General features: G+C 37.5%; 1 protein-coding gene across 2 annotated transcripts in view; it reads right to left on the reverse strand.

Annotated features, from left to right (window-relative positions):
• Positions 1-24,594, reverse strand: part of NBAS (NBAS subunit of NRZ tethering complex) — a 332,635-nt gene that overhangs the window by 299,947 nt on the left and 8,094 nt on the right. For both annotated transcript variants that reach the window (XM_024747243.1, XM_024747242.1), the window contains exons 6-9: positions 21,685-21,728; positions 8,535-8,668; positions 6,512-6,645; positions 4,715-4,813 (exon numbers count right to left, since the gene is read on the reverse strand). In XM_024747243.1, the coding sequence (XP_024603011.1) occupies positions 4,715-4,813; positions 6,512-6,645; positions 8,535-8,668; positions 21,685-21,728 (411 nt within the window). The remainder of the gene's footprint in view (positions 1-4,714; positions 4,814-6,511; positions 6,646-8,534; positions 8,669-21,684; positions 21,729-24,594) is intronic.

Below are 24,594 nucleotides of genomic sequence, written 5' to 3' on the forward strand. Positions count from 1 at the left end.
TTTTTTTAGATATACAGTTGACCCCTGAACAGCACAGTAATGGGTTAGGGGCACCAATCCCCACCCCTAGCAGTCAAAAACCTGTGTATAACTTTATAGTCAGGCCTCCCTATCCACGCATGCATGTAATACTCAACCAACCGTAGATCATGTATTCCTATAGCATGTATTTAGTGGAAAAAATCCATGTATAAGTGGACTTGCGCAGCTCAAACTCATGTCATTCAAGGGTCAACCACATATGCATATACATATATGTGTATATTATTTCTCATCCAAGAATATGAGACCTTGAAGTCAGGATTGTGCTCCATCTTTATATCTTCCACAAACCTAACACTGTGTTGCACACAGCAAGCCACAATAAATAAGACAGTAATGGAAAGGCCAAATAACAACAGAACAGACTTTCTACCTCATCAATCTTTACGAATACAGGCAGACAATTCCCCTAACAGAACACATATACTTTTTAAGGGACAATAGATTAATTTTTTAAATGTATATAAGTGCTGAGAAAGATATTAATAACTGCACTAAAACAATAAAAATAAGTTGAACTAAACCAAGAAAAGGACTTAAAAGAGCAAACCTCGCTTGGGGTTTATATAATAAAACATGGTATCAAAGAAGATGTAAACATAAAGAAATAGGTCACCCTCAACAAAAATCAAACCAGCAACTGGAGTGTCATGGGTGCGATATATGGTGACACTGTGAGTATGCACTGTCTAGCCTTGGCAAAATTCACAACAGAGAACTAAGCATGTCAAAGTAAAATACATTCCATCCCCTTTCTAGCAGCAGAATTTAGTGACGACACATTAGTGAAGCCATGCAAGGAAAATACAAGATCTGAAACATAAAAACGAACATTAAAAGGCCATACTTTATATAAGAAGTTGACAAGAATAAAAAACAACACAGGGACTTCCCTGGTGGCGCAGTGGTTAAGAATCCACCTGCCATTGCAGGGGACACGGGTTCCAGCCCTGTTCCGGGAAGATCCCACATGCCGAGGGGCAACTAAGCCCAGGCGCCACAACTACTGACCCTGCGCTCTAGAGCCCGCGAGCCGCAACTACTGAGCCTGTGTGCCAGAACTACTGAAGCCCGCGTGCCTAGAGCCCGTGCTCCACAACAAGAGAAGCCACCGCAATGAGAAGCCCACGCACCGCAATGAAGAGTAGCCGCCGCTCGCCAAAACTAGAGAAAGCCCGCGCGCAGCAATGAAAACTTAACGTGGCCAAAAATAAATTAATTTTTTTAAAAAAACACAATTTTGGGGCTTCCCTGGTGGTGCAGTGGTTGAGAGTCCACCTGCCGATGCAGGGCACACGAGTTCGTGCCCCGGTCCAGGAGGATCCCACATGCCGCGAAGCGGCTGGGCCCGTGAGCCATGGCCGCTGAGCCTGCGTGTCCGGAGCCTGTGCTCCGCAACGGGAGAGGCCACAACAGTGAGAGTCCCGCGTACCACAAAAAAAAAACAAACACAATTTTCTTTTTCTTATAATGTTTATTTTATCATCAAAAGAAATATTTGATTTACGAAAACAATTATTTGCAGCTTATACAATTACATTCAATTTTATAAAATGTGAAGAACTCTACTCTGAATGTGATCACTCAGCTTCATCTAAAGTAAAACAAAGTTGTATTAGCATTTCAGATTTATTGTATTTAGAAAATTCTTTCTTAATTTTTAAATTGGCTAGACTTTTGAAACTGATCTTCAAATTTCTTAAGGATATACCAACAGACTCTTCAAGACAGGATCTACACAAATCAAAAGGTAAAAATTAATAGTATTATATTTATTCAATCCTATCATTTCCTGAATATCCATTATGGATTTAATCCTCAAAACAACTAGTGGCTCACTGAATACTCATTTCAGTTCCTTTTCCTCCCTTCCTAAGAAAGATTCGTAAAATAACTACATAGAACTTCCAGAAATGAGAAATATAAAAAATGAAAGTAAAAATACAATGAAACTAAAAATACAATGACTAGTTTTTAAAGGACATGAGGCACAGAAGAAATAGTAAATAGAAGATATATCAGAAAAAATTAACCAGAATACATGATTTTTTCCTAAACAAGATCATATGTATCAATTCATTATATTTATAATAGATATGAATAGTGCTTCAAACTACTTTCTTCCTTAAGTAAATAGCTATACAGAAAAAATTAAAATAATCTTTTACTTCTCTTTTTCAACAACAACAAAGGGGAAAAAAAGAGAATGAGAAAATTAAAGGTGAGTCCAGGATACTCAACATCTAGATAATAGACATTCTGGAGAGAAGAGAGGAAATAGAGGGGAAGAAATAATCAAAGAAATAATTCAGTGAATTTTCCCAAAGGTGAGTATCCAAACTGAATGGTCAATACCATGGATATTTGAAAAAAAAAAAACAAAAAAACCTACTCCAAGACATAACACAGTCAAATTTCAGAACACTGGGGGAAAATATAAAATAAAATCTCAGCTTTCAGACAGAAGGGCAACCAAAAAAATAGACCCAAAAAAAAATGGATTTTACACTAGAGTAACATTAAAATTCTCAAGAGCATCTTTAGACATACAAGCCCTCAAAAAATATACTTCCCATGAATTCTTTCTTAGGAGGTTACAGAAGGTTGTGGTTCACCAAAATAGCCAAAGGAATCAACTAAAATAAGCTAAGCACTATTTACAACAGCCAGGACATGGAAGCACCTAAATGTCCATTGACAGAGGAATGCTTAAAAAAGATATGGTACAAATATACAATGGAATATTACCCAGCCATAAAAAAGAATGAAATAATATCATTTGCAGCAACATGGATGGACCTAGAGATTGCCATACTGTGAAGTAAGTCAGACAGAGAAAAACAAACATCATATGATATCATTTATATGTGGAACCTAAAAAAATGGTACAAATGAAAATATTTACAAAACAGAAATAGGGTCGCAGATATAAAAAACAAACATGGTTACCAGGGAGAAAGGGGGTGGGGAGGGATAAATTAGTAGATTGGGATTGACATATACACACTACAATAAAATAGATAACTAATAAGGGCCTACTGTATAGCACAGGGAACTCAATACTCTGTAATGACCTATATGGGAAAAGAATCTAAAAAAGAGTGGATATATGTATATGCATAACTGATTCATTTTGCTGTACAGTAGACTCTAACATGACATTTTATATCAACTATACTCCAATAAAAAATTTTAAAAAATAAAATGAGCTTAAAGTGGTTACCTTTGGAAAGCAAGAAATTGGGTGGAGGAGTCAGTTTTTCAAACTATTTAATACTTGGAACTACGTACAGATATAATTCATAAAATAAAAGGTAAATCATAAGGACAAAAACGTCACATGTTGGGAGAAGCTACTCATCATGCATATAATCAACCCAGAATTAATATCCAGATTACAGAAGAATGTCAAGATCAAACACCCAATAAAAAAATGAGAAATGATATAAAAAAGCATTCTACAGATAAGAAATATGAATGGTCAATCACATGAAAAGTTTCTCAATCTCATCAGTTATCAGGGAAACTCAAATTAAAACTACAATGAGATACTCTTTTACACCTACTAGATCAGCAAATATTGAGAGGTAATTCTCTCAATATTTCAAACTTTTTCATTATTATTATATTTGTTAATGGTGATCTGTGATCAGTGATCTCTGATGCTACTATTGTAATCGTTTTTTATTTTGTATTTTTTCATTAAGCTATTTACATTTTTTTTAGACAGATTACTACTGCACACTTAACAGACTACAGTATAGTCTAAACATACTTTTATAGGCACTAGGAAATCAAAAAATTCGTGTGACTTGCTTTATTGCAATATCCCCTCTATTGCAGGGGTCTGAATCTGAATCCACAGTTGTACCTGTAGTGGTAGGAATCGACTATGCAGCAATCAATGCAGCCCTAACTTGCAAAGAAGGAAAGGAGAAGGGAAGAACATCTACTGAGGCCCTTCTATGCAAGGGCATTTCACATGCACTATTTTTTAACTCTCTCAACAATGCTATGTGTTATGTATTAGCCTCATTTTACAGATAAGAAAAATAAGATTTAGAGAACTAAGAGAGAAGATATTCCTCAATGGATATTCCCAGTGCCCGATCGGACTCAAGAGAAGCTCAGTCTGCCAAACAGATGAGCATGAATGTTCAGAAGATGATTGCAACAGGGACTTCCTTGGTGGCGCAGTGGTTAACAATCCACCTGCGAACGCAGGGCACACGGGTTCGATCCCTGGTCTGGGAAGATCCCATATGCCGCGGAGCAACAGAGCCCGTGCACCACAACTACTGAGCCCATGTGCCGCAACTACTGAGCCCTCGTGCTGCAACTACTGAAGCCCGTGTGCCTAGAGCCCGTGTTCCACAACAAGAGAAGCCACCACAATGAGAAGCCTGCGCACCACAGCGAAGAGCAGCCCCCACTCACCGCAACTAGAGAAAGCCTGCGTGCAGCAACGAAGACCCAACGCACCCAAAAATAATAAATTTTAAAAAAAAAGATGACTGCAACAATATTACGGATGTTAGGATAACTATACACAAGGGGAGGAAATAAAGAAACCAAAATAAAAATCAGAACGGACAACTTCTCTCTGAAACTGTGCCAAGACTTCTACATCCACCTAATACTCCACCAAATACGAGAGCAAACAGCTGCTTACCTGTGCCCAGGATGGTAAATAGCTGTGCTGATTCCATGAGGATAATGACTACTGAAGCTGAAACAGTGGCTCTCTTGATAGCTCTGATTTGTTCCAACACTACATTCAAGAAGGTAAATAAGAAATAAATACCATTAAACCACAGTGAGATACTACTAAACACCCATTAAAATGTTTAAAATTAAAAAGACAGACACCACCAAATACTGCTGAGGATATAAAACTACCAGAACTCTGATAAATTATTAGTAGGAATATGAATGATATAACTACTTTGAAAAAGCTCTGGTAATTTCTTATAAAAAAAACTATCCACCCTATGACTCAGCAATTCCACTCAAAGATATTGACCCAACAGAAATGAAAGCATATATCCATAAAGACTTGTACAGGGACTTCCCTGGTGGTCCAGCGGTTAAGACTCTGTGCTCCCAATGCAGGGGGCCCGGGGTTCGATCCCTGGTCAGGGAACTAGATCCTGCATGCCTCAAAGATCCCACATGTGGCAATGAAGATCCCACGTGTTGCAACCAAGACCCAGCATAGCCAAATAAATAAACAAATATTTTTTTAAAAAAAGAACAAAAAGACTTGTACAAGATTAGTCATAGCAGCCTTATTCATGAAACCAGAAACTTAGAGGTCCATCAATAGAAGAATGCATAAACAAATCATGAGTGTTATGGACTGAAGGTTTGTGACCCCCAAAGATTGAATGTCTGTATACCCCAAAACTCATATAAGACCCTAATGCCAATGTGATGGTACTTGGAGGAGGAGTCTTTGGGATCTATTAGGTAGGGCAAAAGAAAGGAACCCTCATGAATGGGATTAGTGTCCTTATAAGAAGAGGCTGGAGAGCTAACTAGCTCTCTTTTCACCATGTGAGGATTCAAGGAGAAGTCGGCAGTCTGCAACCCAGAAGAGGGCTCTCACCAGAACCTGACCATGCTGGCACCCTGATCTCAGACTTCCAGCTTCCAGAACTGTCACAAATAAATTTCTGTTGTTGATAAGCCACCCAGTTTATGGTATTCTGTTACAGCAACCCAAACTAAGACAAATGAGATATTCATACAATGAAATACTAATCAGCCATAAAAAGAATAAATTACAGATACATGTAAAAATAAGGATGAATCTCAAGATAAGCTGAATGAAAGAAGACTTAGACAAAAGAGTATATACTCTCTGAGGCCGTTAATATAAATCACTAGAACAGGCAAAACTAATCTATGATGGAAAAACATTATAAACAGCAGTTGCTCTGAGGGTGAGTGTGGACAAAGATTTACTGGGAAGAGGCATGAGGGAACTTAATAGCCTGATGGTAGTGTTCTGTACCTTGACAGGGGTTTGACTTGCACAAGCGTATGCATTCGTCATAACTCACGGGCTGGTACACTTAAGATCTGTGCATTTCACTGCATGCAAATTTTATTTCAAATGAAAGAAAACTATAATCAAACACTGAACTTGAATTAATGAACTTGAATTAATGATATGCATGCTAAAGTATATATGTACTGACTCTGAAATATATTAAAAAATAGAACTGATTAATGGCCAGATCGAAAGATGGGTCAAAATACGACACAGCAAGTATAGTAAGATGCTAAACAGGATTTAAGGGGAGGTATATGAGAGTTCACTACAAAAGTCTTTCAACCTTCCTTTTATATTTGTAATTTTTCATAATAAAATGCTACAAGGGAAAAAAAGCACCAAAATCTGACACTAAAGCAGAGAAATAAACATTATTTCAAACAGGGCATCCCAAATAAAGTGCATTTTTACCTTACAAGGTAGCTTCTAAGTTCTCCTCGGTAATTGATGACCAAGAGTTCTGCAGACCACTGTGCACTTGCTTTATACTCTAAAAATATCAACCCGGCAATGGCATAGCTCAGATCACCTGCTAAACTAGATGCCTGTGAAAGAGGAGGAAATTAAGTTACTAAAAAGATACTACATAGAAGTTACCATATGTATAACTGAAGGATATCCAAGACACTAGCCTTGCCAGGTATCCTTTCTAAGTAAGATAGCCCAGAATTGTTCATATGTGAAGAATCATGTAAACCTAAGTGCCTAGAACTAGACACCCAACTCTAGACCAGCCCTCCCCCAACCACAGGCTGGAACCACAGCAGCCTCTTTGGGTGAGATGTTCACCTAGTAGGCGAATTTCTGTTCAGACTATACTTCCATTGCAAAAAAAGAAGAAAAAAAAAAAAAAACTAATGCTATCATTCTGCCTCAAAGAATTCTACCATACAGAGTTCAGACATAAGCTCCCAAATGTTAATTTCCACTGCCAGTAGTAACCAATGCTAAAAAAAAAAGAAAGAAAGAAAAATGCCTCCAGTTACTCCATCTGCCTGATCAGCAATTTAAAGGGAAGGACACTTAAAACACTCACTCGATGCCAGCCTTTTTCTATCAACTAAATATCAGGCTGTATTTGCTGAGGATCTGGAGGGCATGTGTACCTTAGCACACACAGTGAAGCACATAATGAAGTTTCCTACCCTGAATGGCTCCTCATTGTCTAGAACCGCTCAATGAAACAGGGCAGCCACATGTAGCTGCTGAACACTTGACACGTGGCTAGTCCAAATTGAGATGTGCGATATAAAAGTACGCGCCAAATTTGAAGACTTAGTGCCAAAGAAAGAACGCGAGATGCTTCGTCAATCACGTTTACACTGTCATTTCAACATGTAATCATTTTAGATACGTTGTAATAAATAAAATATATCAAATAAATTTCACCTGCTGAACTTAATGTTACTAAAAAATTTTAAATTACACACGTGATCATACATAGCTCACATTACATTTCTATTAGACAATGCTAGTCTAGAAAATAGTAACTCAACCTACTGAGTTTGGTTCCCCAGAACTTCTATACAAGGAGCCCAATGTACGTTTTCAAGTTTTTCCACTCATTTCTGAACAAAAATCATTCTCTATATCCTTGGTTCTCACTCCTACCTTCTCATTAGAATCAGCTTAAAGACTTGAAACATTAAAGTCCAGGGCTCACTCAGATCAATTAAGTCAGACTCTCTGTGGGGGGAGCCTGGACAACCCAGCAATTTGTTTAGTTTTCCTTTTTCTTTTCTTTATAAAGCTTTGCAGGTGATTCTAAGATGCAGCCAGAATTAGAACCACTGTTCTACCTGCCCCTTTATTTTGTTCACTTGAGGAAGGAGGATACAAAGTAAAGAGCCCCGAATTCCTAAAAGAGACACTAATTAACTGGATTACCACGGGAAAAGTCATTTTACTTCCTCACAATTTATGCTCTCTAAACTGTAAAATGAGGGTAATAAGTACCCAATCTACTCAAAGGGTGTTGTGAATATTAAACAGGAATGTATATCAAAGTCATTAATAAAGTACAAAGCACTGTACAAATATAAGTTATTACCACCATTAATTTTTTTCTCCACTCTCCATTTCAGTTTCTATCCCTTTAGGGTAACAAATCCTAACTCCTCCCAGGCCGGTTCTGTTGCAAAGGCCCACTGACTTCTTCCTGCGCTGGAACTTTACAACAGCTTTCTGCCCCTCTATTTAGTATTTACTTACTACCATCTTACAATAATGGTAGATTATGTCTGGATAGTGCATTACAAAATGCAAAGAATAAATACTTAACGTACAGATCTCTAACTAGATCTAAGCATCTTAAGTTCACAGCTTATTCTGATTTACATTTATAGTTCCTCTCTCATCACATTCATTCATTCAAGTACCTATACATGAAAGGTAGTCAAAAAAAAAAATGTTTTAGTTTAAGGGATGTACATACCGGAATTATAACAAAGAGTTCACTTCCCATGAGATCAAACACTCTCACAGTTCCCGTGCTTTCGGCATAGGCCAGCAGGGTGCAATCGTAACTCCATGCCACACATCTCCACTGGGGTTTTGGGTCTTTTGGAACTAGAATGAAAAGAAAAGAAGTGCTTTTAACATTATGAAGATAGTTAATACCTATAGTTCCTGCAGCTAAAGAGAGTATTCAAGTATGACATCATCTCCTAAGGGTCTCTAAACTCCTGTTCAGTAGAAAAGAACAGCTCCCAGAAAGCCACTTCAAGTACGAGTGGAAAATGTAAACCGTGACAAGCCTTGCCCCACTTACTTAAGAAGCAAAGTCTACTGACACCAGTGGTCTGCTGAATGCTGAGCACGCCCTCATCTGGTAAAGGCTCAGGAACGACATACCTCAAAATACTTATGAAATTACGAGAGATCAAAAGCATAAAGATTAAGCAGGAGACTATTCCAATCCAGTGAGTTAAGTTCCTCCAAAAGCAAAAAAAAAAAAAAAAAAAAAAAAAAACAAAAAAAAAAAAAAAAAAAAACTCAAAATGTCAACTGAGATCTTTTAGATATATATTTCAAATATAGATTGTAAAGAAAAACAAAGTGGGATTATACTGACAGAATTAGAAAGAGAAAAGAATACATATGTATATTAGGCAACTGAATCAGGAACTGTTCTCAATCAATTACAAAATTATAAGATTTTGAGAATCAACACCTTAATAATCCGACACCGGTATTTTCTTCTGTTCCGAATTTTTCAGTACAATAGAAAGGCTACCAGCTGCAAAAGAGAAAGGGGCTGTGAAACTCTAACCTGTTTTAAGTTTGTCTGAGGTTTCTGATGTTTCCTTTGCTCCTGTTTCCCCTTATTAGAATCCCAGAACTGAAGAGCCAGGTAGGACCAGTGCCTTCCCTTTACCAGCAAAAATTCCAAGTGATTAGGAGCCTCAAGGTGACACCAGGAGTCACAATCAGAACAAACCCAGAATGTAAGCATGCTGCCTTCCCGTGCAGTGTGTACTTCATTACAACACACGGCCCCTCAGTCAGAGCCTGGATTTGGCCTGAGGATTACTGACTCAGAAATGTTTCTGAAATTTATTGCCTTCTCTCTATTCCTCTGCTAATGTCGTAATTCAGGCTTTCATCATCTCTGGCTTAGACTCTCATGACAGCCTCCAAACGGGTCTTCCCACTTTCAGGCTCTTCCCCTCTAATCCTTCCTCAATAGGACCCGAAGTTATCTTTGTAAAAGAGAAAGATGAAGAGATCACATCTTTCCCGTGCTTTAAAATCCCTGATGTTTATCCATTTCCAAAAAAATCAAGTCCAAACTCCTCCACATGCATAAAAGGCCCTTCAGCAATGGTCCCATCAGAGCTTTCCAATTCACCTCCCCGCCCTTCCTCCATCATACACCTAATAACCCACCAATAACACAACCACCTGGCAAATAAACCATGCACACTCCAGTCTGTGTCTTTCATGCACATTGTTGCTTCTACCTAGAATGTTCATCTCCAATGCTACTCCGAGGGTACTTGCTTGTTAAACCATCTGTGGTAACAGTCACCTCTTCCTTCTTTGACACTCTTCAGAACTGACTGCCCTCTTCTATGTGCCCCCAAATATACTGTACAGAAGTCTCTCATAGTACTTATCACATCAGACGATGGTGTTTACATGATTATTTCCCCCACAAGTCTCTGAGACAATGTCTTACTCAACACTGCCATCCCAGGACCTGGAACAGAAAGTGATTTACGTTTCACTAATGAGCAAAGCCCCAGCCTCTCAGAAAAATCTGTAGTAACGGGGTAAAGTAATGCTAAGGGTTTACTGTTCCTCAGGGACTAACAATTAAACGTGAATTATATAATTGAAGTCTTCTCTCCGCCTAACAGAGGTACGGTAGAATTTAAACCCCCCTAATCTCTGCAATATATGTAAAATACGTTCTGTATATGGGAAAAGTATACCAGATGTCAACGAGTTTCTTCATTTTGACTATTTTTCAAAGGTAAAAAGCATGCCAAAAAAAGCCAAGAGAGGCCCCTGAACACAGGAGGGCCTAGGGAATTTTATTAAAGCCCAACGAAATACTGCATACACTTTGGAAAAGCAATTTTTTAAAGGTGGGAATAAAATGAAGAAAAAGATCAGTTCTCTGTCCTCAGCTTTAAAAGAACAATGAAACTTGGAAGTAAACTTAAGCACAAAATGATAAACAACAGAACACTTCAAGACCCACAAATACACAGATGCTACACAAACACCAGCAAGAGGACAATTTAATGTCCTGAAAAGTATTCACGTTCTAAAGAAACACAGCAACATGTTTCCATTGTCTCTGTTTTACCTGCGATAACATCTTTCCTCTTCATTTTGACAGGAGGATAAATAGATTTATGTACTACCTTCCGTATCTGTCTGAAGTAAGTTCCACCTGAAGCGACTTTGTTTTTACTATTACTTCCAGTTATAACCAGCAGCTCCAGAAAACTCGGCATGTGTTTTGACCCAGATAAAGATATGTTTTCATTACAAGAGAAGATTTCACATAACAATGTGAAAGTAAAGACATTATCATCAGATTTTTCCAGCACCCTGTGTGGTTTTGGAGAGGAACGAACAGCACAGATTTGTACAAAGCCAGTGTCAACGGAGTTTTCTGAAAAGTATTCAAACGGGCTGATGATAAAGTTAACCAGCAGTGTGACAACTGCCACGTTGCTGGTGAAACCGTTTACAGCCGCGCTCATCCTGCGCTGGCTGCGGCCCCTTCAACCTGCCCCACTGCCGAGCTTGCTTGCACCTCAGAGCTCCTGTCAGTGCTGTCTGCTCTGCCTGGAATACTGTTGCCCGAACCGGTCCCTGGCTCCTTTCCATCTTTCAATTTAAATCAATTTAAATCTTGCTTGCTTAGGCAGTGTGCTCCGACCACCCTGTCTAAGCAGCCTCGAGGCTCCGTTGTTCTTCTCCATTCCAATGATTTCATGCCCTTCACAGCTCTTATCCCAAATCAGAGTATATTTGTCTACTTTTTATTGTCTGCCTTATGCATTAAACTATAAATTCCAAAATGTCAGGTGCTGTGTCCGTATTGTTCATAACTTTATCACCAGCATTTCGTGCTCGGCTGGGACACGACAGCACTCAAGTGCTAAAGGACCACACTTCAATCCAGTGCTCATGTACCCAAATTAGAACTGGAAAAGGGAAAAAATTACAAAGAAGGAACACCGGGTTTTATTCTCAGTGCTGCCATAAAACAGCTGGGTGTGACCATGGGACGATCACCAAGGGTTCAATGAACACTCTCTCCCAAACATTGTTTGACTTTTACATCAAGAACCAGTGAGTAAGAGCAAACTAGTGGTGCTAAAAGCCATGGAGAGGAGCTAAATATTTAAATGTTTGAAATTAAAGTGTTAGTAGAAGATATGAGAAAATTTTTATAATCCTAGAATAAGAAAGGTGAAAGCATACAAAACTTGGAAGCTATAAAGGAAAAAAAAGTGACAGATGCAGTTATCAAAAAAAAAAAAAAATGCTCCATGGAAAAAAAAGACACTATAACACATCTGAAAGACAAATGGATTGGGAAAAATACCTGCAACATATATGACAAAGGGTAACATTCATACTATATAGAAATAATAAGGAAATAGTCAAGTAAGAAAATAGTCAATAAGGAAAAGTCAGATAATCCAAGAGGAATAGAGTCAAAAGGATATGATCTAACAATTCACAAAAAAAAAAAAAAAGCAACTTAACATACGCCCTACCATTTAACTAAACATAGGCAAATTGGAAATGAGATGCTTTTTTCCCTCTGCCAAACCTGATGAATATTTTAGAAATAGGTAACATATGGTGCTGACAATGGAGAAAAGAAATAGCTTTATAATCATACCTTTTACATGGTTGTATAATAAGTATAACTTTCAGGAAGGACATATGGCAGTAGCTACATTTTGTATGCTACACCCATGGACAAACAGATGTCTTTTCCAGTGCTGTTAGAGGGGGAAAGGGACAAAGAGGGGAAGAGAAAGAATAAAACAAGCCACCGTACACAATCTAAATTTCTTCTAAGAGGGGAACAGATAAATAAAACGTGGTTCACATTCTCACAATGGAATGCTGTGGCTTCATTTAAAAGGCTGGATTACAGCCGTGCACGCTGACTGGGAAAGACATCATCAATACAGTCAGCGTGGGAGCAAGATGAAGAACAAAATACATAAGATGATCTTGTTTTTTTACCTAAAAAAAGTCAATCCATCTATGTACAGGTTCATATAAGCAAAGAAGGCTTTATATTAAACCATTAATATAAGTTTCTACGAAGAATGCAAATTGAGAAGATAAAACGATCTATTTGTTACTTCTGCATTGTTTGAATTTGTTCACAGTATGTACTGCTTTTGTAATTAAAAGAAAAAAAAAACCCAGAGTAACTACTTTCAGACTAGGCTGCCCACCACAGCCTAAAAAAAGAGACTAAGTTAGGAAATTTTATTTGAATTTTAAATAATGTCCATAAATTTTGCAAATGTGATGAAATCTATGAATCCACTGATCTTAGAGGCTCAATAAACCTAAAGCGGGAAAACTAGAAAAAAATCAAGTCCCATGAGAGCCAAATTCCTGAAATCAATGAAAAAGAGAAAATCTTAGAAGCAGCTAGAAAAAAAAAGACACACTACCTACAGAAACAATAACAGCAATGACTGCTGCTTTCTCATCAAAACAATGCAATGATACCTTTAAACAGCTGAAAGAAAAAAAAAGGTCAACCTGGAATTCTATATCCAGAGAAAATAGTTTACAAAAATGAAAGCAAAAATCAAAGATGGTTTCAGACCAACAATAAGAGAATTTATCAACAGACCTGCATTACAAGAAATATTAAATAATTTCTTCAAGTTGAAGGAAAACACTATCAAATGGAAACGTTTACAGAAAGAAAAAGTTGAAAAGTAACTGAAATGGAAAATAGAAGGAAAAATAAAAGATTTACCCTTGTTTTTTAATTCCTTAAAAAGTTACTGGACAAAAATAATAATATAAATATATATTGTGGCAGTTTAGCATTTATAAAAAGTTTGACAACAGTACAAAGGAGTAGGAGGGAATGGATGTACACTGTGTAATAAAATAATTTTTAAACGCACATTGTAAACCCCAGAACAAATGCTAAAAGGAAACAGAGAAGAGATAGGACAAATAGAAAAATAAGAAGGTAAAACCTAACCAGTCCAATAATTGCATTAACTGTAAATGTTCTATTAATCTCCAAAATATACAAGCAGCTCATGCAGCTTAATATCAAAAAACAACCCAATCCAAAAATGGGCAGAAGATCTAAATAGACATTTCTGCAAAGAAGATACACAGACTGCCAGCAAACATATGAAAGGATGCTCAACATCACTCATCATTAGAGAAATGCAAATCAAAACTACAATGAGGTATCACCTCACACCAGTCAGAATGGCCATCATCAAAAAATCTACAAACAATAAATGCTGGAGAAGGTGTGGAGAAAAGGGAACCCGCTTGCACTGTTGGTGGGAATGTAAATTGATACAGCCACTATGGAGAACAGTATGGAGGTTCCTTAAAAAACTAAAAATAGTACTATCATACAACCCAGCAATCCCACTACTGGGCGTATACCCTGAGAAAACCATAATTCAAAAAGAGTCACGTACCACGATGTTCATTGCAGCTCTATTTACAATAGCCTAAGTGTCCATCAACAGATGAATGGATAAAGATGGGGCACATATATACAGTGGAATGTTATTCAGCCATAAAGAGAAATGAAATTGAGTTATTTGTAGTGAGGTGGGTGGACCTAGAGACTGTCATACAGAGTGAAGTAAGTCAGAAAGAGAAAAACAAATATCGTATGCTAACACATATATATGGAATCTTAAAAAAAAAATGGTTCTGAAGAACCTAGGGGCAGGACAGGAATAAAGATGCAGGTGTAGAGAATGGACTTGAGGACACGGGGAGAGGGAAGGGTAAGCTGGGATGAAGTGAGAGTGGCATGGACATATATACACTACCAAATGTAAAATAGATAGCCAGTGGGAAGCAGGTGCATAGCACAGGGAGATCAGCTCGGTGCTTTGTGACCACCTAGAGGGGTGGGATAGGGAGGGTGGGAGGGAGATGCAAGAGGGAGGAGAAATGGGGATATATGTATATGTATAGCTGAGTCACTTTGTTATAAAGCAGAAACTAACACACCATTGTAAAGCAATTATACTCCAATCAAGATGTTTTAAAAAAAAATGTAAATGTTCTAAACATTACAATTAAATGACAGAAATTGTCACACTGAAAAAAAAGCATGACAAATTATATGCTTTCTATAAGAGATGTACATTTAATACAGATAAATGAAAAAGAAGAGAAAAAAATATGTCATGCAAATGCTAATCATAAAAAAGCTAGAGCGACTGTAATAATATTAGACAAAACAGAATCCAGGACAAAAAGTATTACTGGAGATAGGAAAGGACATTTCATCACAGTAAAGGAGCCATTTCATCAAGAAGACAAAATAATACGTGTAGGCACCTATAAACTAGAACCCCTAAATACATAAAGACTGATAGAACTAACAGGTAAAATAAAATACACAATTATATTTGGAAATGTCCACCCTCCTCTCTCAGGAAATGACAGAACAACTAGACAGAAAATCAGCATATATAAAAATGTGAACAGCTCTAACCCAACTCAATGTAATTAACTTTGCAAACCACGAAACCTAAAAACTGCACCATATGCAAGAAGCAAATTCTTTTGAAGACAGACCATATGCTGGGCCATAAATCAACTCTCAATAACTTCAAAAGGTTAAAATCATATTGAATATGTTCTCTGACCACAACAGAATTAGGTATCAATAACAAAACTGCTTATATTACAACAAGCTTAAATGCTTACAGAAGAAAAAAGGTTTAATGTCAGTGATATAAATTTCCATATTCCATCTAGACAAATATAAGCAAATTAAATCTAGTAGGCAGAAGAAAGGAAATAATACAGATAAAAGCAAAAATCAAAAGAAAACAACAGAAAAAGAAATCAAAAGCTATTTTTATTGAATATTAATAAACTGATAAAACTCTGGCCTGACTGTTCAAGAGAAAAGAAAGAGAACACAAATTACCAATATCAAGAACAAAAGAGGGACATCAATACAGGTCTGACAGACAATAAAAGGATACTAAGGAAGTACTACAAACAACTTTAAGCCAATATACGCTAAAATTTAGGGGAAAATTCCATTAAAAAAACTGGAACCGAAAGAAGATGAAATTGAAATTTTAAAAAGCTTTATATCTATTTTAAAATTTTAATTAGGAATTAAAAACCTACTCACAAAACTCCAAGTTTCACTGGTGAATTTTATCAAACAATTAAGAAATAATTCCAATTTTACACAAACTCTTGCATAAAACAAAAAAAGAAGGAACACTTGTCAACTCATTATTTTGAGACCAGCGCTACTCTAATACCAAACCAGAAAAACATTACCAAAAAAAAAAAAAATCTATAAACCAATAGCTCCATGAACATAGATGTAATAATCTGCTACCTATGTTATACACAGTTATCTGCACAAAGGCCTAATGATGGTTCTACCTTGCTTGTGAAATCAAGTATAACACTGAGGTACTTACTCCTCAGAGATCAAATTTATAGGCACTTTCTGGATTTGGATGATTGGGAGACCTACATCTTAACACTCAGGAAGTTATCCAGTAAAAAAAGATCAAAAAAGATACTTCGGAAAGTTCTTCTTTAACTTCAACCTAAAAGACTTAACAATCTATCTTTAAGTGAAGAAAGCAGATTATAAAACATTTTACTTTCACAGAGCATACCTATAGTAACAAGCACTTACAGAAAAATGTCTGAAAGAACAGATCACGGAATGTTAATAGTACTTATCTCTGGATAGTATGCTTATTTTTATTTTCTACTTTTGCTCATTCTTAGTTTCTAAAATTTTTACTGAGAATGTGCATTATTTTTTCAACAGGAAAAAAATTTATTAAAAGTTATGAAAAGAAATAGGGCTTCCCTGGTGGCGCAGTGGTTGAGAGTCTGCCTGCCGATGCAGGGGACGCCGGCTCATGCCCCAGTCTGGGAAGATCCCACATGCAGTGGAGCGGCTGGGCCCGTGAGCCATGGCCGCTGAGCCTGCGCGCCCGGAGCCTGTGCTCCACAACAGGAGAGGCCACAACAGTGAGAGGCCCGCGTACCGCAAAAAAAAAAAAAAAAAAAAAAAAAAAGTTATGAAAAGAAATAGTGACCATATAAACCTGAGGCTCCTGAATCACAGTTCAAGAATGAAATGTTTCATTTCAAAATGTGGGTGCTTCAGTCTGTGCTTCCCAACCTTTTTCATGTCAAGACACACGTAGAATATCACGTTTGTATGGCACCTATGGGTAAATTGATGAGGTTGCTGGAAACTGGAGGCAACCAGCCTGAGCTCACGCTGTCAGAGGGCCACCAGGCCACTGGAGGGCTGATAGGACCTCAGCCCACCTACACTAGGCAAGCTGCTCTCAGCATTAGGAAGCTCTGGTTTATGGTATCTCAAAATCAGAAATATGAGGAAAATCTCCTGGTTAACATAGTACAGCTCTGAAGATGTCTAATTCCATGTGCTATTTTTAGGTCACTATTCAAGATAGAAAGAGAAGACTGAATTACTATTTATGGCCTGGCAAACATAGCCAACAAGTTGCAATCCACATTTAAATATCCTCAAACAGCATATACTTTATAAAACAATAACTGAAAAATACCAAAGTGGAACCAAACAGCTCCTACTTCAGTTTGCAGACTATGATATGTAGTTTCAAAAACGCATTAACAACCATCCCGCTCCTTCTCTCCAGGCATACACAGGAAATATCATTTGGCATATGAGTTATTCCCATAAAGATGAGTTAGATAATAAGCAAATGATCACTACCTCACATTACATGAAATGGAAAGAAGCCATTAATGCACACTGAAGTCATAAATCCACACATTCAGAAGCCAACAAAATAAAACATTAGTTCTCAAAGCATTATTACCTCACTCATGCTGCCGCATTAACTGTACACAGTAAAAGCTCCTAACAAATATTACAATTTGTGTAAAACACAGAAGGGTTAATCTTCCCAATTTCATGTTAACTTACAGATTTCTCAGTTTACTTACTGATTCAGAGTAGGGTCTAATGTCAAAGCTCAAAGGGGCTGTCTGTCTGAATCACTCCAACATTCGGAGCACCACTTCTCAGAAGCCCACTGCAGGCTCCCCGAGCCCTCACCCAACAAAAGGGACGCACTGGGAGAAAAGGCAATTGAATACCCCCAAATAATTCTTCTCGGAACTTCTTGATCCTTATACATTATTTAAGCCAAGCCTGGTCCACTTTAATAAGTGCTGGTGAAAAAACTATAGGAAGCAAATTCAGAAAATGCTAAAGCCCCAAGGTTTAGAAATTCACAAAAACTACTCCCCCTTCGATTTACTTTCAAAAAGATACTAAGCAAATACGGCTTCCTACCTACCCTTATTGTTCTAATTGTGGTATGTATATACACTTGCATACAACAGGAATAAAAAACATGAATATCATGACAATTACCCATAAACTTATATATGCCTATATATATATATATACAAAATACATACATATATATGTATTATATATATATATATACTCATACATACACACACACTCATGAACTTACAAAATTAACTCAAAAGAAACAAGCAAATACACTTTTTCATAGATTCATTCATAAAAATCTTTTTAATAGTTCCCAACTACCATTATCCACTTGATATGGTCAAAAACTGTGTGCCTTCTATGTGTCAGACACCATGCAAGGCACTAAGAATGCGGAAAAAAAAAAAAAGTTGAGTAAGGCAGAAGCCCTGCCTTCAATCTAATTAGGAATCAAACAAGCAAGTCAACAATTTAAAAAGGAAAGATTAGGCTAAGTGAAATGACATAGGTACAAAAAGTCCTACAGAAACATTAAGAAAAATGCACAAATCATGAGGAAGAGGGCAAGAAAAAAAAGGTTTCCAAAAAAAAGCTGATGCTTCAACTAAAACATGCAGAATGAATTAATTAAATATAAAGGTGGGAGCTTCTAGGCTAAAGGAACCATCTGTACCAAGGCATGAAAAATACAATGGGGATGGAAAACTGCAAGCTACTTTATACTAGATCACAGGACGTATGGCAGGGGTATCTTACAGGACAGACACAGGCTGACTCGTGTCCTGAACTAGAAAATATGAACTGCATTCTATAGTCAAGAGTGAACAATTGAAAGATTTTAGGCAGAATAACAGTACTAGTAACAGTAATAATAGCTTAATGCCTCCTAAGTACTTAGTATGTCAGACATTATGCTAAGAGCTTTATATATATTAGCTCACATCATTTTTCCACAACCCATTCTATAGGATTTTGCCTGTATTACAGATAACTGAGGCTCACAGAGGTAAAGTAACTCGTCCAAGGTTAATATTTAGGAAGCAGTGGAGCTAGACTTGAAGGGTAATCTTGAGAGAATTCTCAATGAAGAATGATCAATTTGACAAGCAGGATAAAGTATTGATAAGTGAAGGGCATATAGAAGAAAACCCTGTCAGGAGACTGTCGTAAGAAACCAAGTAAAAATAAACGTTAAGAGCCTGAACCAGGGCTGTGATGGCTGAAGTGCACAAGCAGGAAGCAAGAGCCATTTAAACAGATTCCCAGGACGTGGTGAAGTTAAGATAAGGTGAGGCTTCTCCACTGTGTCACTCAGTGTAAGTGCAAATAATTATTTCTCTCTCTCTCCCCTGATGGACTATAAACCCTTAAATCTAGGTAACCTATGTCTTATTCCTCATTGTAAACAGATTGCCTAGCATAATAGTGTCTGCCATATGGTGGCAACTAAATAAATATTTGTCAAAGTAAGAAAGAAGGGAGAGAAGGAAAAAGAAGAGAAACTGTCTAGATTTTTGGCTTGGTACAGATAATGGTATCACTGACCAGAGTACTGAGGGAACAGGGCTCTCCAAGTAACAGAACAGAAGGAACAGATTTTAAGAAGGGGAGGTAAATTTATATAAATATGTAGGAAATTTCACATTTGCTTTTAAGTGACAATATACACTATACGTAAAGCTAACTCCATAAGAACTCTATTACTAGTTTATCCACTAGTATATGTGGAATTGTATAAGAATAACGATTCTGACATACTAATAGAATTAATATCACCACTTATATGGGACTGAAAACATTTTTAAAATATTTGATTTTTAATCTTCTGAACACATCTGGACAGCTGAGAATGAGAAAAATGAGAAGGAAACTGGCCCTAGTCCACTAATGTTGCATTTGACCAGGAACTTAAGACCAACCAGCCAGAGGGAATCCTCTGTCTTACCACCATTTTGTAGATTTCAAAGCTACCAATGCCTCCCTTCTCCTTGCTCTTTCACTGTTGATTACTTATTCTACCCTAATGCTGCTTTAAGATAAAATATGTATACTATGTTCTTCCAAGTAAATGAGGAAAGGTCCACGGAAAGCACTAAATGCAGCGCCTGGCACACAGGAAGGACATGACAAGTGGTTGTGTCATCGCCACAATGACTATGATTATCATCATGATGATTCCTACAACTACTCCACTGTTAAAGTAACACCAGGTCAGACAAACGAACTGGAGGTCCTGTAAATAAAACATAAGTAATAGATGCATTTACCTAACAGTACCCACTTCATTGTTTTCCTCCCATATGGTTCTGCTACCTTTTCATACACGGCTCCCACAGATCAAAACACTCCCCCCTCTTCTCCTACCTTCTACTCATTCTTAAGGCTGCTTTCCAAAAGTCACTTTTTCTCAACAATCTCATCTCACACCCCTGGTTAAACTCTCACTCTGCTCTGTATTTTTCCTTCATCAGATTTATCAAAGTCTGGAAGTATATAGTTGAGGGTCTACATGCCTCGTGAGGTAAGTGGTCATGCCTTTTTGCTCACAATCATACCCCTAGGACCCAGGAAAATGGTTCACATACATAAATGATACTCAGTAAATTTTTGCTGAATCGTATATCAAACAATGATCAAATCCAAGATGACTTTTACTAGTCTATAACTGACCAACTCCTAACACATCTACAAATTATTTTCTGCATTGAATTCAAAATACAAATACTTTATCCCAAAACTGGCTTAGACTTTTGTAAAACAGTTTCAATTTCAAATCTCTCCAAAATTCAGATCCTAAAGCAAAGCATTTACAGAACAGAAATCAGTTAAGATGCTTTATAATTATTTTAATAAAGTCATAATAATCCTTGTCAATAAACAGTATCTATTCTGACTTTTAAGAAATATTAACTGCTGGGACTTCCCTGATGACTCAGAGGTTGAGAATCCGCCTGCCGATGCAGGGGACATGGGTTCAATCCCTGGTCCGGGAGGATCCCACACGCCGTGGAGCAACTAAACCCGTGTGCTACAACTACTGAGCCTGCACTCTGGAGCCCACGAGCCACAACTACTGAAGCCCACACACCACAACTACTGAGCCCATGTGCTGCAACTACTGAAGCCCGCACGCCTAGAACCCACGCTCTGCAACAAGAGAACCCACCACAAGAAGCCCGGGCACCACAACAAAGAGTAGCCCCCGCGCAACGCAACTAGAGAAAGCCCACGTGCAGCAACAAAGACCCAATGCAGCCAAAATAAATAAATAGATAGATAAATAAATAAATGAGGATTTTTTTTTTTTGCGGTACACGGGCTTCTCACTGTTGTGGCCTCTCCCGTTGCGGAGCACAGGCTCCGGATGTGCAGGCTCAGCGGCCATGGCTCACGGGCCCAGCCGCTCCGCGGCATGTGGGGTCTTCCCGGACCGGGGCACGAACCCGCGTCCCCCGCATCGGCAGGCGGACTCTCAACCACTGCGCCACCAGGGAAGCCCAATAAATGAGTTTAAAAAAAAAAATTAACTGCTGCAGATTTGAATTTTTCATTTTTTGACTATTTTGGAAACTCTTACCTTGACATTTCCCAATAATAGATGTAAAATCATCTTTTGCAGACCTGCAAAATATATGTAAAATTAAGACAACAGTTTTGCCATAACAACACTACTGTGTAGTACTATAAGACATCACAAACACTTACAGACCAGACAACTTCTCTAGATAACACTAAATCATTCCTTCTCTCATATGGATGGTTTTGTGCCTCAAGTAAGACCCTTTCATTGGTGACAATGTTTTCTTCCAACCTTCTTATTTCACTAGGAACATAGCTACATTAGGAATCTAGTGATACAAGCATAACTGATTTTAAGCACAGTCTTTTAATACAATAGAGATGCCTGGACCCTATCCGCAAAGGCTCTGATGCAGTAAATCCGGGACGGGGCCCAGAGGCACAAATTTTTTTTTTAAAGCTCCACAGATTGATCCTGGTTGAGAACCACTGGTCTGTATCATATTGCAGAGTTTAATCACTTAGGGAGAAAAGTCTTGTTTTAACAAGTCAAATAGCTTTAACAAGTGACCATATTTATATTAGTGACCTACTTAACATCTGTGATATTGAAATATATACTAAAGTATTCTAATTATTATATCTTCAAAAATGAAAACTGGTAAACCTTCTAGAAAAGAATTTAGTAATAATTATCCAAAACTTTGATGTCCATAGTATTTGATGTAGCAATTTAAGTTCTACAAAGTTATCCCTAGGAAGTAATTACAGATACACACAGATATCAAGGCAACTAATGCAGCCTAAGTTATGAAAGAGAAAAACACAGCCAGTATGAAGAGATTAATTATTAGATTTTGCTATATATAATCAATGAAATATTATGCTATTACGATACGTGACATGGAAAGATGCTGACAATATCTTAATTTTCAAAAGTTATCAAGAAAAAGGTATCAAATAGAATGTAGAGCATCATCTACATATATATATGTAGTATATATCTATCTATATATTTTTTTTTACACACACAGAAAAGTGTCAGAGAACATACACCAAAATGCTGACAGTAGACAACTTTGGACAGTAAAATCTGCTGTTCTTCTTTCATAATTACTTAACTGTATTTTCTAATATTTGTAAAATAACTAAGCATTACCTTTAAAACAAACTTTACAGACTCTTTAAGATTTTTAGCCATTTATTAAAATATTATAACAAAATCCAGTTACAAATATGGAAATAAATTTCCTCAAGAAATTGGACTATTAGGCCTCTATGTGGACTAGAGCAGAAAGGACATGATCTCTGAAGTGAACTTGACCTAATTTCAGCTCTCTTGTGTAACCTGGACAAAATATTCAACATGATTTCATTTTCCTTTCAATAACACAGGATAAGTAACAGCAACTTCACAGCTTTGGGAAAAGATTAAATGAGACATTACATATAAATTAGCATGAACTAGACCAAAGTAAATGTTCATTACTTTCATCCTTAATATAATCACAAATAATAGTTTGCTCTTTTTGCTGGAAAAGGGGAGGGAGGGAGGGAGACATAAATTTGTTTTGTCGAAATTTCACAGAATGTATTCACTTAAGATAGATGAGCAAACTGGGGGGAAGGAGGTGCCTTCTTTATAAGAGTCCCCTATTTTAATGCTTTTTGTTGTATTCTGTGATGGTTTCTAATTAGTCCCCATATTTGTAACATATTACTTCACTATCTAGGAATAAAAGAAACATATATTAACCGCTGATAATCCATAACCACCACCAAATTACAAATTAAAGTAGCAATTCACAAGTCATTTTTCACCCATGTGAGCGCCACACACAAGCAGGCTAAGTGTGCCATATTAGAGCAAGCTATTAGAGTCATTTGCCACTCACTACAGAACTAAAGTTGGGGAACAGCAGCTCTAGTCCTATCCTGCAAAAGGCAGAGCTGTCTCCTAAACTAAAGTGTGTTTCAGCTTTGCACGTTTTCCACAAAAACCATTTCACATTTATAACTGCTTCCTAATGTTGAATAATAACCCCAGATACTGTAATTGTCTTTCATTTTCTAGTCCGATCAACAAATATTTACTGAATACTGGGTGCCCACTACTACTCCTGGAGCCAACTCGGATTGTATGAGCTCTTCACTGCGGTAGAGAAGACACACACAGAGGAGAGAGAACAAACGTCTTAAATGTTATTCATGCACAGCCACTATTCATAGCACTGACTTCGGGGATCTACCTTGCCCTTTCTCTTTGCTCACCATCCCACATCTTTGCTCAAAGACACTTCCTTTCAGGTTACTGCAAAGTAAGTGTGGGTGTCTATTTTCAACAAAATCAACTGAGTGCCAGCTCCGAGTAAGTCGGCAGGCTTGCCCTGTAATGCCCTCCCAGCATCTGCTTCCCCGTCCCACTTGCAAACACACCACTTACTCGTTAAACATAAACTAAGCACCTATTACATCCAAGGAAATATACAAGTGCTAGGAAAAAAGGACAGCTCATGCCTCCCAGGAACACACAGTGTAATGGAGCTGTAGACTTCAAATCCCATCCCTTGAGTTTCAAGCAAATGGCACCCCTGGAGCTGTGCAAAGCAATGGCCCTAAATATACCGGGGAAAATCCACATATAAGCATATGGGCATAGATGGCTAAAAGGCATGATCAAAAGGTAGTATAGATTTGTAGATAAGAGCATGAACAATGAAGCTACGATGGCTGATTTCAAATCCTTGGGCAAGTTATTTAACCACATTGTGCCAGATTCCTTATTTCTGAAATAGAGAATAGTTACACCTACCTCACTGGCCTTCTGCAAGGGTTGAGTTACACACGGAACACACAATGGTGGATGTTGAAAAAAACAACGAACACAGTGGTGCCCAACACTGTTAGCATTACCTTATCATTAAGTATAATAAATGTGTTCATTATTATAGCAACGTAAAGGATCAGC

This window comes from Neophocaena asiaeorientalis, unplaced genomic scaffold (genome assembly GCF_003031525.2).
Source record: "Neophocaena asiaeorientalis asiaeorientalis breed wild unplaced genomic scaffold, Neophocaena_asiaeorientalis_V1.1 scaffold398, whole genome shotgun sequence".
Classification (NCBI taxonomy): domain Eukaryota; kingdom Metazoa; phylum Chordata; class Mammalia; order Artiodactyla; family Phocoenidae; genus Neophocaena; species Neophocaena asiaeorientalis.